The following is a 13,918-nucleotide window of genomic DNA, read 5'->3' on the forward strand; positions in this document are numbered from 1 at the left end:
AATGTAAATCCTACTATCCTTCCTCCTACTGTATTAATATTATAAATGCAAAAGTTTGTAAGGATGTGTGTGTGTTTGTTACTCTTTCACGCAAAAGCTACTGAACCTATTGCAATGAAATTTGGTGCATAGACAGCTGGACAATTGGAATAATATAGAGGCAACTTTTTATCCCGATATTCCAATGGGACTTACGCGGGTGAAACCACGGGGGGCAGCTAGTTTGTTATATTCTCAGCAAAAATTGACTATTCACATAAAAAATACACCAAAATAATAATTTACTCACTTTTACTTGACATTCTATTTTAAATTAAATTACAAATTATGTGCTTGTAATTTCTTCATACCATTTTTATTAAAAAAGTCTTTAAATTTATTTTATAATTGAAATTTCAGTTTATGACCTCTCCTCAGACAAGAGACATTACATATTATAAGTAAATAACCTAGCTTGTTAAGTATTCAATAAATAAACTGACATTTATTTTCTTGCAGGTTTTCTATGACAAGCAGGTTGTGAAACAAGTTGATGTGCCATCCTTCAGTGGTGCTTTTGGTATCCTACCTAAGCATGTGCCCACACTTGGTAATAGTCTTCAATTATTTATTGTATTAGTAGTTTTGGTTCGTGAATTGATGGTAAATCATAAACATGGTTCTAATACCGCATCAGTACAAATTCTTATTAGAATATTGTAAAACAAAGTAATTAAAGAGTGCAAAGAGCTATAGACATTAGCCAAAATTTTAAAAAGCAGTATTAGTAGAACTTGGCTTCACTGAAATGAAATCTGAAAAGACAATAATCATACCAATCTGGATGCGGTAAGTTCCTTAAAAATATAGACATTCCTTTATATGGTAAAATTTCATTTATTGCTTCTACAAAAATGTCTGAATGAAATATACCTTCAATAACAATCAAATTAGTGTCATCTTGTTATTCACATACACATGAACAGCTAGACTTATAAACATAAATTTATTATTAAATTCAGTAAAATATCTAAGAGGTTGAAAATTAATTAATTCTTTGTTTTGTGGCAATAATGTTCGAAATCTATTGTCGATGCTCAATCAAAAACTTCTTTAGAGACGCGTAGAGGTCTAATAGATAGAATTCATATTCATTTTATAATGCATGCATATGAAAAATAAGTGTCAGTTAATAAAGTTTAATTTATTTTAGCTGTGCTCCGTCCTGGTGTAGTGACAGTTCTCGAAAATGACGGCAAACAGAACAAAATTTTCGTGTCATCAGGCACAATCACTGTTAACGACGATTCCTCTGTCCAGGTAAATAGGATGTTGTACATATCATGCTTAATATCATATATGTTGATCATTAAATTCCATACAGATTATATATGGTTTTTCAGATGTTTTTTTTTTTTGTTAAAAGCAAAGAGAAATAAAATAAAATTCTGAAGCTTTTTTGCGAATTGTGTGCTAACTGAACTTAAACCATATGCAATCAGTGACTCAGATTACAGTGATGACTTTTAAAGAAATTGTACATTGTGAAATATAGCTATCAAATATTTCCTGCATGTATATCATTATATTATATTACTGTCTGGTTATAGTATAAAAATAAACAAGTAACTAGAATAGATTATTTCGCAGTTTATATTAAAAAATTCCTGATTAACAAACCATCAAATATATAATCGCTCTTGACATCTCATTTCTACAAATTTATGTATAAATACTTTGTTGTCAAAGGTGTTGGCTGAAGAGGCTCACCCCCTCGAGAACTTGGACCGCAGCGCGGCGCAAGAAGCTCTGTCAAAGGCACAATCAGAGTTCAACTCTGCTTCCAACGAAAAGGTCTATTTTCTATTTTTGTGTGTAATTTGATAACTATGTGAAACAAACTAGCGGAACACATTTGAAAAATGTTTGACGGAGTTTAATTCGTTAGAAAAGTGAAAAGAATTGTATCATGAGGCGGGATTTGAACCCGCACTTTCCCCCCGATTTTTAATGCGACATGAAATATATCAATAAAACTTTTGTTTATAAGAAAAGACATCCCATAGAAATGGATATATCCTATATAGAATCCATAGAAATTAATTGTATCCATTAAACGAAGGAATGAAGGTTGTTTATTTAATATTTATAAAGTCTCATATTTTTCCAGGCTAAAGCTGAAGCCGCCATTGCAGTGGAAGTAGCAGAAGAGATCGTGAAGGCTGCCTCGGCGTAATTTCCTTTCGGCAAGATTGGCGTAATATTAGGATTTAACAACTATTTAATGTAAAATACAATTAAATATCACTGTCATGCAATATTTTGTTTCCGTCATTACCTGTGATGTCAGTGTGGCTTGTAAATGTATGAAATAAAAGGCGATTCTGTAGTTGACATTGAGTACTTTATTCAACACAAATCAAAACACTTTGGTACAAACAGTTAGTTGCGAATAGCGAATGACCTTTTGCACAAATCCAAAATCGTAATAAAGCCGCAAACGAAACATTCGTATAAGCATACCACCAAAATATGATTAGAAAAAACTCGGTTACTTTAAAACTTAGCTTAGCGTTGCCGGATCGAGTAAACGTACGATTTTAAATTTCGAACATCTAATTTTAAATTTCGAATAATTTTTCTTAATTTCCATTACATATACTTTAAGTTACATATTTAATGTTAATCCAAAAATTCTAATTGGAAGGTTCATAGAAGAGATCGTTAGCTAGGAAGTCGCGAGAACCTATCTACGAGTCTACGTTGCAAAGCTTACACGACACAACATACAGGGAGACATCTAGAAAATGACACGCTCGTGTCTTACATCTACGTATTTCGTATCATAATATAGAAAGATTAATATTACGAATAAAAAATGCACCTTATTACATTAGGGTAACAGTACACATTCAATTTTTGTTTCCGCTTGTTATTTAAGTATATTGACTGCAAGGATGATCGGTTATACTATAATTATTATTTGAATTAATATTCCTATGAATTATAATGTATCATGAATATAATAAAAAATTAGCCAGAAATGTTAAATGCTTACATACTAACTAGGTACTGATTACACAGTATATTTGTTAAAGAATTGATTACTAATAAAATGCTTACATCTAGGCTTACTTCAAGTAGTGTATGTGAACGCAAAACATTAAATGACAATAATAATATAAAATAGGATAAGATAACGCAAATGGTAAAAGCATTATTAATTAAAACTTAAACATTGTAAAGGAAGCATTATAGCAACCGGGCGGCTGCGAGTGGTGTAAATACAAACTTACACAAATATAAATAACGTTATGTAATGTTAGTACAATTCACATAAAAATAAAATGGGTAAAATACAAAATATCACATCGTTATTACATGTTGAGCTTAATTTAAATGGAAACCGTTAATACCCCAAGACCAGCACATATAACACTCGTTATTTAAATTAAGCTGAACAAATAAGATCAAATAAAAAAAAAGTTTCGTCATTCGTTTTTTTTGTTTTGACAAAGATGGGAAAGCAATCGTACCGTGTATTAAATAAACATTGTGGCACACGTCACGTTTCTAAAGGAAATATATCAATTTGAATTACCTACCACAACCATAAATTTCCGATAAATATGGTAACACTATTTGTTTGTGTGACGCGTTGTGGGTGCGCTACGGGAGGACACGTTACATCACACTTCCCAACTTTGCAAAACGAGACGCCAATTTAAAACTGATTCCTGATGCTATGGCACTCGCGTGCAAACAAAACTGGTAAGAAACGGCGATAAACAATGCGACACGTAAACGAAATGGCATGAGAGATGTGACAACCACGCTGCTGGCAACTTTATTGCTTTATCTGCGCTAAGCAAAGCAAACTGGCATAAAGGCAAAAAATTGTTAAAAGGGTATAATGGTGGCGGATATTGCGACAGCGTGGTTGCAACCATCTGAAGGACTAGGGAGTGAATGAAGAGTGGGCGTGTCGAGTAGCGGCGTCAGTGTAACGCTTTACAAGTTACACTGCCACAGTATCGTAGGCTGTGAGTCCCCGCCCGTGGATTGCTTGCTGGGGGATTGGGGTGTTTGCTTCTGGTCTGCAATCGTAATATTTATATCATAACACTTGTACAGTATAAACTTGAGCGCCAGAGGAACAAGGTCATATTCGGTCATTCAATTAGATCATAGCCACGATAGGTATCAAACTGCATCTAAACATGAGAGCATCTATCACATGGAACATCAATTTGAACACAGTACGGTTAATCTTTAAAACAAGTACATAAAGAGATTCATATATAAATGTAGTCTCAGACGGATATGGGATACACATGGATATAATAAAACAGAAAATAATGTAAAAAGCTATTTCGGCTAGGATTTATGTATCCGTTATATCATTCTTCGACATCTTAGCGAGCTAAAACTTTACCATGATTATGGTTCATGGACCTAAAAAGCTGTTAAGTAATGGTTATATTATGGGTATAGGAAATGTAGCGAGTGAAGATTATAGGGCTAACATAACTGGCTATGTATCCGGCGCATAACGAAACATAAGGTCTTACGCTAAAAGACAAAATAAAACATCTTACCAATGTTATAGCAAACAAAATTGTAGTGCACGGTCGATTAGGTGTTAGCCACAGGGTTATTTACGAAACAAAAATATCAGGCAAAATTAAATAACATTCAGCGTATACTATTGTTCGTTGACATACTTTGACTTACTGTTTCCTGTAGACCATGGATGCAGAACATAATACATGCTTAATACTGACATACACTAGACATTCACGATGCTTATCTCTTAAACTCTATTATTGTTGACACATTGCACGCTTTGCTGCGCACACACAAGGATCTGGCAGTTATAAAGTTCGAGTGCACTTTTCAAATCAAATCATTTAATTTTATTGCACAGCTAGTGTTAATAAAATTGTAAGAGTTAAATTTAATATAATAATATGAGCACTTAGAGATTTCAGGACTATAATTAAAGTGCTGGATTTTGTAAGAGGCCTGATGGAACTGACCTGTCAATGAGTTTTCTCATTTCCTCGCTGTGCAAGCCGTCCTTGGCAGTGTGGGCCCTGACTGCAACAACATACATGTCACGACGAATCTACACTAAACACGAGACTCCAACCTCCTGCCCTCTACAGAAATATCTCGAACAATACCGTTATATTGTGACGGTCAATTTTGAAGCTATAGGTGCTTATAGAACGTTCTAGAAATTTGTAGAACTTTCTTTAAAGTAATAAGTGTAGGATGTTACAATAAATAAGTAGTGTCCGAGATAATCTTCAAAACATGAACTATATCTACAAAACCATTTTAGAAGAATCAGTTAACACAATCACATCTAAGCTTATGTGATAATATTTTTAAGTAGGAAAATTGAAGTTATCCCGATATTCCTATGGTAAAATTATAATAAAATTTTGACATAAATACATATGATTGCAACATAAGAAATATTTTTATTTCTACAGGTTCATAATTTTACCATACGATATATGTATGTGAAATAAAGATGAAAGAATTTTGAACAAAAAACAAGCCAATTGCCATATAATCTAAAAGCTTTAATTGAACGTTGTAATAACGTTGACAAACTGCATGCTGTCAGTCACAAGTATTAATAATGAACAAGTAAAAACTATGATTGATTCAAAAATTGTTTTACCATCTTCTGTTCAGGAGACGCCCATGTGCGCATGGACCAATGTCATTTGTTAACAACTTAATTTATATGCATTAAACTCTTGAAATAAATTTTAATTTTATGAAAAATATAACACAGTGACACATTTAATGATTGACATGAATTTTGAGACTTTAACCTGGCAAATTGAGGGGAAAAGTGATTCTAATTTTTAAGGATTAAACTAAGCTACAAACTTAGAACCTCCCTCTTTCGAAACACCAATCGTTAAAAAAGGCAATTACTTATTAGATACTTCGGTCAGATAGCAAAAGTAATATACATTCATATCAATATACATTTTAAATAAATAAACAATTAGCAAAAGAGTATGTATTAATGTTCAACATTAAAATAGGCCCTTTTACTTCTAAATTAAAATAGTGATAATAAAAACTTTTAATTTGCAACTTTCACAGTACTCAGCCTTAATATGTAGTAATAATTATGAAGATTTCAACATCAAATTCGACAAATGAATCATTAACAGTGTCTCTGGTAATAAATACGATTTAATCATACCATTATACATTTGTAATTACTATGCTAAGTCACATACCAGGATAGTTGCGGGGTTGGTCACACTCGGCTTCGGAGATTTCGTTCGAGTCCTTGCTTTCGTTGAATGAGGAGGAGCAGTTGTTGTCGTTGTTCGCGTTGCGGGGAGGGGGTGGGGGAGGCTCGGGGGAGCCGCCGCACTTGCGGGTACCTGGGGGAGGGGATTAGAGTACTAAATAAATAAAAGTAACGGTAAATAAACAAAAGTGCTTCTCTAAGAAGTCTAGTTGAATGAATAAACGTTTGAGTCTGAGTTTGAGTTTAACAGACTATATTCCTGTTTAGGTGTAAGTAAAGCTTAGATCAGAAACTTACACCCTCCTTAAATTATAATAACACATACTACATAAGGTGATAATATATATAAATCATAAGGTGCATAGTGCAATATTTCAAAGTTCTTATCTGTCATCGAATCAGTTGCATATTTAATTTGGATTAAATGGAAGATGAGTTTATTTGACAGTCCCTACGTTCATACGACTTACACTTCGTGGTGAGTTTGTAGCAAGGGCTTTGAATTTATAAGTGATGTGTATCACAAGTGTTTATGATTTTATACTCATTTTTTTTTTTTTTTTTTGTGCTTTTTAATTTTTTTTTATAGTGGTTAGCCATTTTGCAAGATATAGTCAGTAATGGGAGATGTGTAAACACGAGGTTACAATTGTATTTCGTAGCCATAGTTACCAATGCTGGGTCGGGAGCCATAATGATCGGAGTAGGGAGTGCCATAAGCGCCGGTGTACTGTTCGTCTTCGGGGGCGCAGCACGCGGGCTCGTCGTACTCGGGGCCGCAAGCGTACATGGGGCGGGAATAGCGGGCACGCTGGGAACAATATATAATTTTACTATCCATACAAATGATAAAATATTAACGATATGTGGTGTGTGGTGATCGAGCAATACTAGGTTAAATTTGTGAGCTACATTTTATTTGAATAAAATATATTTTATGGGTCCATATCCATACATGTAACCAGGGGATGGAAAAAAATAAGACGCGAATAAGACGTAATTAAACGAGGTGCTTATGGATAGGTCTTTAAAATAGAAAAGAGGTTATTAAATAGGTTTTTTTTGTAAAAAACAGTTGACGAAGCTGGTATATAGGTAATATGTTGAGTCTGATGGACTTATTTTCTATATACTAGGTGGTTTTTTATTATAAGCTGTACATAATATATCTCCATAAAACAAATACTTATAGAATAAGAAGTACCGGCACTGTTTTGCACATTTGCTCGGTAAGTAATTAATAAATAATTTACAGGGGAGAGGTGGCAACCGTTTTGTTTGTTGTTACGATACATGTATCATAAATACGAATTTGCTGTTATGTCTTATGAAGTTATCCTGTAAAGAGAATGGAATGTCTTTTATATAATTTAAATGAACTTTCATTATATAACGCCTACAAAAAAGCGCTATAGAGCTATAAATTGAATAGATTGAACCAAGAGTAATAGAACATTTTAAAGAAGTACAAAATATATTACGTATTGGTCTTCTTCAGCGCAGGTAGCGGGGTCGTCGTATTCGGGAGCCGTAGAGTAGATAGCGCTTTGTCCACCTTGCGAGTTCTTGCGAGCGTAACGACTGTTGGCACGGGGCTGGAACATGCGACTTGTTATGTTAAATATTTGATACTGGTGGTGTATTTTAGTTAGTAGTTTAGACTTTTTTATTAATATATTCAGGAAAGACTAACACAATTTTAAGTGAAAGGCTGCTAAATCTGAAGTATGCTCTCATGTTAAATATAAAATTCTGTCGAACAATTCATTTAATATGATTGAGATAAATTTATAGATTATATGTTAGAACAACAAAAAAATTCAATTTCATATGACAACTAGAAAATTGGTGAATTCAAATAAAATGTTAATAGATAATCACGAATAAAGGTAGATAAAAATTTTGTCATTTGTCGATACGTACCATGCTCTGAGATCCAGCGCGCGAGTGAGCCGGGTGGTGGGGGTGGGGGTGGGGGTGCGCGAGCGTGCCCGCGTGCGACGGGTGGTGGTGCGGGAACGCGATCGCCTTGCTGGGGTCCATCTCTTCGCGGAAGCCTAGCAGATGGAACGTCGCGTAGGGGCAGATTTCGTCTTCCATGCCTGCGGGTTAGTGGATTTTTTTGTTAGGGAAAATTTCTCGTTCCATGCTCTATCTGTAGTTTAACATCGATGTTAATTAACATTAAGAAGATTTTTTTCAGTTAGGTTAAATAACGATTTCTACACCTAAAGTTTGTAATTAGTTTTGTTGGCTAGAATAGAATCAGATATTTCGTATTTTTTTTAAGTTTTCATTAATTACCACGGTTATTTGGCGGAAATTACTAAGATACCTAAATAAAGCTTTTTTTAAAATAAAACGTTTATTTTTTGTTGTTGCGTTCGTAACACAGTCATGAAATAGGGTTTCCATAAACATACAAAAAAGTTTAAATCGATTATTATAATTTATTCTTGAAAACAGTTGTTTTCAAGAAGCTAGTTAGCTAGTTTCTTGTACATAGGGTTATACAATTACAACAGTCCAACATCCATTTGACTATTGGAATTGGTAGAACGAAATCAAGTGAATAATTTGATGCAATAAAAACGTAACCGTTCCTAACTTCATAATATGAAAAAACAAATTCAAACGCAAAACTCACAAAAATACAGAATAATAAAAATAAATAAAAAATAACACAAATAGAACACGCAAATAAAAATAACTGGGTTAGTAAAAAAGCGAGACAGCAGGTTTTATACAGATACTTACATTGAATTTTTCCTTTGTGTTAGTGGTCTATGATTACTTTATACACATGCGTTTAAAAGCAAAACCATCGCGCTTATCATTTTTAATTAATGAGAATTACGATGGTGATGGCATACCGAGTATTCTACTATGCGTCTACGTTCTACCAACTTACACACTATTACACGACTCACGAAGCAATGTCATCAAATTAGATCGGTCGATAAATAAAAATTTTCAGTAATTGAGTTGAAGAAAATATACAAATCTAATTTGACGTGCTTATTACAAGTAGTGTAAAAAAAAGCATTGAACGATGTAAAAAGTGAAGTATGTATGAATATTGGTTACTGGCAATTTATGTATTATTTGACAGTGTGAATATTTATAACATTCAATGAATGATACAAAGTACCAATTTTTTTGCAGGATCCTAAATCAATATTGCATACAAATAGTTCATTTTTTTTCGTCACTTCCACACGCACTTCCTCCACCAAGCACTGACCTGTCGATATGGTATCACCGGATCCGGGCCGGCGCAGGCGGGTGCGGCGCACGCGCTCATAGTGGTGGCGGCGCGGGTCCCACGTGGAGTGCGCGCCCACTGGACCACACTACCGTTACGCATGCGCGCCACTAACGCTACTCGCTAGCACCAGCGTGTACATCCACCGCGCATGCTTATGGTTTAGTATGATTTTGATATTGGATTGTACTATTTAACTGAATAAGAGGTGCACTAGAACCCTCTGTAGTAGATAAGTGATGTTCTATTTTTAAAGTATTTGTCAATTTTTGTTTTAAATTATTAAAAGTGTTCAATATATTGGTTCAAGGAACATTGTTCACTAAGAACACAATATGAATTACTTCTTTAGGAATGTTAAATTTTTATTATGTTCAAGCATGCTCGAGGTTGAATGTACACTTTGTTACCAAATGCGAAACGTACTTTCAAACATCGTCACTAATATTAAAATAAATACTTCATCTTGTCAAGTTACCTAAATTAAATTGGGAAAAGGAAGTTATACTTCCTTCCTAATATTTATGATTGTCGATATTTTCCCTTCCTTATCACTAGAGACGATATTTGAAAGTTCACCTTTAACCACGCACATATATAGACGTACCTTACTTTATGCTTTGACGTATCTTCGTTGAACATTAAATTAGCAAATAAAAAAGGAACGTTTAAAATAAAGGACTCTTGCCAAAACATAAAAGTGCTTAGACTGTCACCATAAGCAAACAGCCACCTCTATGGTATAGTAACGTAAATAAAGAACAGGGGAGATAACATATTTACACAAAAAAAATTGCTTAATAAATTGAAACATAAAAAACGTTTTCTTTGTGTTAACATGTTATAATAGACCAAGGGACTAAGGGCTAATGTAAAAAAAAATAAACTTAAATTCCTTAAATTAAAATCTGGACAATGTATAACTAAAATAACTTAGATAACATAACATGCAGAATAGAAATAAAGCAATATTAATTAAGAAAAATTATATAAATATATAAAATGTCGAATAATCTCCTTTTCTCGTTTGTTGATTTCGGAAAGTGTTATGTCTCTGAAGGTTTAATTTACCTATAATTAACTGTGAAATTCTGTTGATGTTTGTAAATGTTCTTATGTTTATTTAGACTTGACCGAACATATATTTTAAGTACCTTTTACGAATAGTATTCATAGAACTAAATTATCTATAATTCTTTATTATATGCTTTCTCAATTTTTTTGCTTATATATTATTATTTAAGTTATGTTAAAGTTTTGACAAATATTTGACCTTTTCAGTTTCTACGACACATATACCATACCCACATTTGCCAGTTGTGTAAGTGGGCGTATCTTTTTCTGTCTCTATCTCTCTTCCACTTCCTGCATATATGTTTGTTTATGTATATGTGTACGCCTATCTCATTCTCAACTCTCACTCCAGTCTGTGTCATCAACCCCTTTCCTTTTGTATTTATGTATGTCTCGTGTGTGTGCGTGTGTACGTGCGCGTGCGTGTGCGCGTGCGGGCGAGTACACTCACTGATAACGGCCTGCCGCTTGACGCGGTCGCACGTGTTGTAGTTGGAGCCGGGCACGGGCGGCAGCTTGCGGTTGGGCGGCGCGATGTAGCCGAGCTCGTCGCGCAGCCCGCCGCGCTTGTCCAGCGTGCCGCCGCCGCCGCCCAGCGCCGCCTGCGACGCGTTGTACACGGCGTCGTCTGTTGGGGAAGCGTTCCGGTGGGTACGGTTGGAACATGTTTCATACATCGATTAAGGATAATTATATTATTTAATGTCAATCTCATGATAATAATGAAATATTTACGGTGAATCTGGGGATTTCCATCTATAAGTGATGCAAGACAAAGGTCGTAATTTAAACCTACGTATTAATTTGGTCAACTAAATGTCGTTAGAAGCGCTTTCAAAATCGTCGGATCGTTAGGGAAAACAGTTTCCTTAGAGAAGGCCCAACAAGTAACTCTGCAGCCGATATGTTAATGATTATGGTATTAATTGGTTTTGTATTTTAGTGATACATCTATAAAAGCTCAGCATTATTATATATTAGCAATTTCATACAATTATGGCACATTACTTTTTATTGTCATTCATATGGTATACAATTATACATACCTATTATGAATATTAGATCTTGTTAACTATTTATAGATGATTGCAAATAATACGAAAAGTGGGATATATTATGTCGATCAAAATAAACGATTAAAATGAGCTGAACAACGGCAATCATAAATGAAGAACTATTTGAAATTATATAATTTTATTACAGAAGGGGACTAGTTACAGATTAGCTATATGAAATATTAAATAATTAAATAATAATATATTTTACTGTATTACATAAAAAGACTTCATGACATTTGACATTCAAACAATTATTGAACATTAGATGATGTAATTAAAAATGCTAAATTTAAATAAAGTAGAGGTACAGTAAAATACCAATCAATGAGTTTAATAAAAAACAATGAGGGGACAAAAGTAATAAAAAGCGGTGATCATGCCACCATACATACAGTAACCGTCCTTCTGACCTCGCAGTCTATGCGGAGTGTTACGTCTCGCCAGCGTCAAGCAGATCACGACCATTCCAACAATGAACACGACGATCGTCGCCAATATCGGCACCAGCACTTCCGGTTCCAGCCAAGCCTTAACCCATGGGGGGAGCTCTTTATCATCACCGTTGCCTGGCAGCGGGGCGACCGTACCTAGATGAAAATAATGAAAAAGAATAAATAGTACCTTTATGGTGATGGTCCCTCGCTCCTCGTACGACGCAAACGACAACGATCGCGATAATTATGACCAATATGGCGGCGACGACGGGCACGATTAAGTTCAAATGGGACAGGATGATCTTGAATGTTTGTTCGGGGGTGAGAGAACCGTCGCCGACGTCGCGGACCGGCGCGATCGTACCTGAAATGCAACACCTCGTTATTTTTTATGTTTATTTTTATATTAGGATACATTTTTGGTATATTTGAGGCATTGCATTTCAGGTATAGAGATTAGGTTAGAATTGGAATCACTGAAATGCAAGACCTTCGGGTAGCCTTGGGTGATAGAATGAGATTGTGAGGCAATGCATTTCAGAAACCTTGATTTGTATAGAAGAGAAGTGTAACATTGTACCTTGTATTGCTTATTGGAATTTAATGTAAACAGGCTGTTATATTATTGCATTTATAATTCATGCATCTTTTGCATTTTAACTATTGTACTAACATGATCAGATCAGTACTTTTGAATTCTTATGTGCATAATAATTAATCAAATCTTTAAAACTTAAATAATATCATTATATAATAATATTCTGAGTTTATTAGAGTAATTTCTAAATCGTACCTCCAGTCATAGTAAGAGTGGCGAATTCATACTCAGCAACGTTAAATCCAGCGTTGTTGTGTGCCGTGATCCTCAGAACGTACCAGGTAGCGGGTTCCAAATCTGGAAAATTATTCAAATTGTATATTCTTCATAAATTTTAACATATATTTTTATTATGAAATAAGCCCTAATTATTAAAGCAAACCGATAAATATAATAAAGAAAATTAGACATACCAAGAACAACGAAGTTTCCGCCGGGCTTTACAGCGTTAGAGATCTGGTTCCATTCAGGGGCGCCCCTATTAATTAATTGTAATATATTAACATAAATACACATTTTTTGTAAAATCAGATTGATCACCGAATCGCCAAGGACTTTATAAATATTGCAGGTATTTAATAATGCTAAAATATTCAAATTTTGGGTTCGAAAACCAAAATAACGATCTTGGATACGATTACGTTTTACATACACTATTAGATTTTCTTGTTGATTTTTTTATTTATTTATTGTGCGTAAGTTTATGTATAACATACATAACATATAACATACACATATATAATTTTTTTTTTATTTTATATTACTTTATTCTGTATACAAAAAAAAAATCCCAAGGTGGCCACTCACTTCTTCTTGTTCTCGACGACGAAGTGGCTCATGGGACAGCCGCCGTCGAGCCACTGCTTGAGGTGCAAGGTGACGGAGGAGGAGCCCACCTCGATGAAGTCGGCGGCGCGCGGCACGGGCGGCTTGGAGCCGCGCGTGCGCGCGATCACCACGTCCGACGCCTCGCCCGTGCCGATGCTGACAATTTTTTTTTTTTTTTTTTAAGAAAGAAGAAAGAAAGAATGTTTATTTAACACCACATCATGTTAAATTAAAATAAAAAAGTGAACTTATGACTAATCGGCGTGGTGCTAAAAAGGGTAACGACTCATTCATCTCATCATCAATGCGCAGCGCTGATTTTAGTCCAAGAAAATGGGTAGGGTAAATGCGAATTTGAGATTAAAACTTGAATTTTTGATATAATTTACTTTG

At 34.5% G+C, this 13,918-nt stretch overlaps 2 protein-coding genes across 33 annotated transcripts in view; one reads left to right on the plus strand and one right to left on the minus strand.

The window, feature by feature from the left end:
- Positions 1-2,373, plus strand: part of LOC119834176 (ATP synthase subunit delta, mitochondrial) — a 6,758-nt gene extending 4,385 nt beyond the window's left edge. Inside the window, exons 3-6 of one of the 2 annotated variants that reach the window (XM_038358483.1) lie at positions 499-589; positions 1,193-1,299; positions 1,729-1,833; positions 2,150-2,373. In XM_038358483.1, coding sequence (XP_038214411.1) covers positions 499-589; positions 1,193-1,299; positions 1,729-1,833; positions 2,150-2,215 — 369 coding nt within the window. In that variant the 3' untranslated portion in view covers positions 2,216-2,373. The remainder of the gene's footprint in view (positions 1-498; positions 590-1,192; positions 1,300-1,728; positions 1,834-2,149) is intronic. The other variant, XM_038358482.1, reaches the window with a different exon arrangement.
- Positions 2,365-13,918, minus strand: part of LOC119834173 (Down syndrome cell adhesion molecule-like protein Dscam2) — a 57,088-nt gene continuing 45,534 nt past the window's right edge. For 22 of the 31 annotated variants that reach the window (XM_038358454.1, XM_038358453.1, XM_038358456.1 and 19 more), the window contains 12 exons: positions 13,505-13,681; positions 13,111-13,175; positions 12,893-12,994; positions 12,058-12,252; positions 11,059-11,235; positions 9,513-9,611; positions 8,192-8,370; positions 7,750-7,863; positions 6,941-7,079; positions 6,252-6,401; positions 5,019-5,079; positions 2,365-4,076 (listed from right to left, as the gene is read on the minus strand). In XM_038358454.1, the coding sequence (XP_038214382.1) occupies positions 3,998-4,076; positions 5,019-5,079; positions 6,252-6,401; positions 6,941-7,079; positions 7,750-7,863; positions 8,192-8,370; positions 9,513-9,611; positions 11,059-11,235; positions 12,058-12,252; positions 12,893-12,994; positions 13,111-13,175; positions 13,505-13,681 (1,537 nt within the window). In that variant the 3' untranslated portion in view covers positions 2,365-3,997. Of the gene's footprint in view, positions 4,077-4,703; positions 4,720-5,018; positions 5,080-6,251; positions 6,402-6,940; positions 7,080-7,749; positions 7,864-8,191; positions 8,371-9,512; positions 9,612-11,058; positions 11,236-12,057; positions 12,253-12,286; positions 12,464-12,892; positions 12,995-13,110; positions 13,176-13,504; positions 13,682-13,918 lie in introns of all 31 variants that reach the window. The other 9 variants (XM_038358467.1, XM_038358474.1, XM_038358473.1 and 6 more) reach the window with 6 other exon arrangements.

Source organism: Zerene cesonia, chromosome 19, assembly GCF_012273895.1.
Source record: "Zerene cesonia ecotype Mississippi chromosome 19, Zerene_cesonia_1.1, whole genome shotgun sequence".
Classification (NCBI taxonomy): Eukaryota; Metazoa; Arthropoda; class Insecta; order Lepidoptera; family Pieridae; genus Zerene; species Zerene cesonia.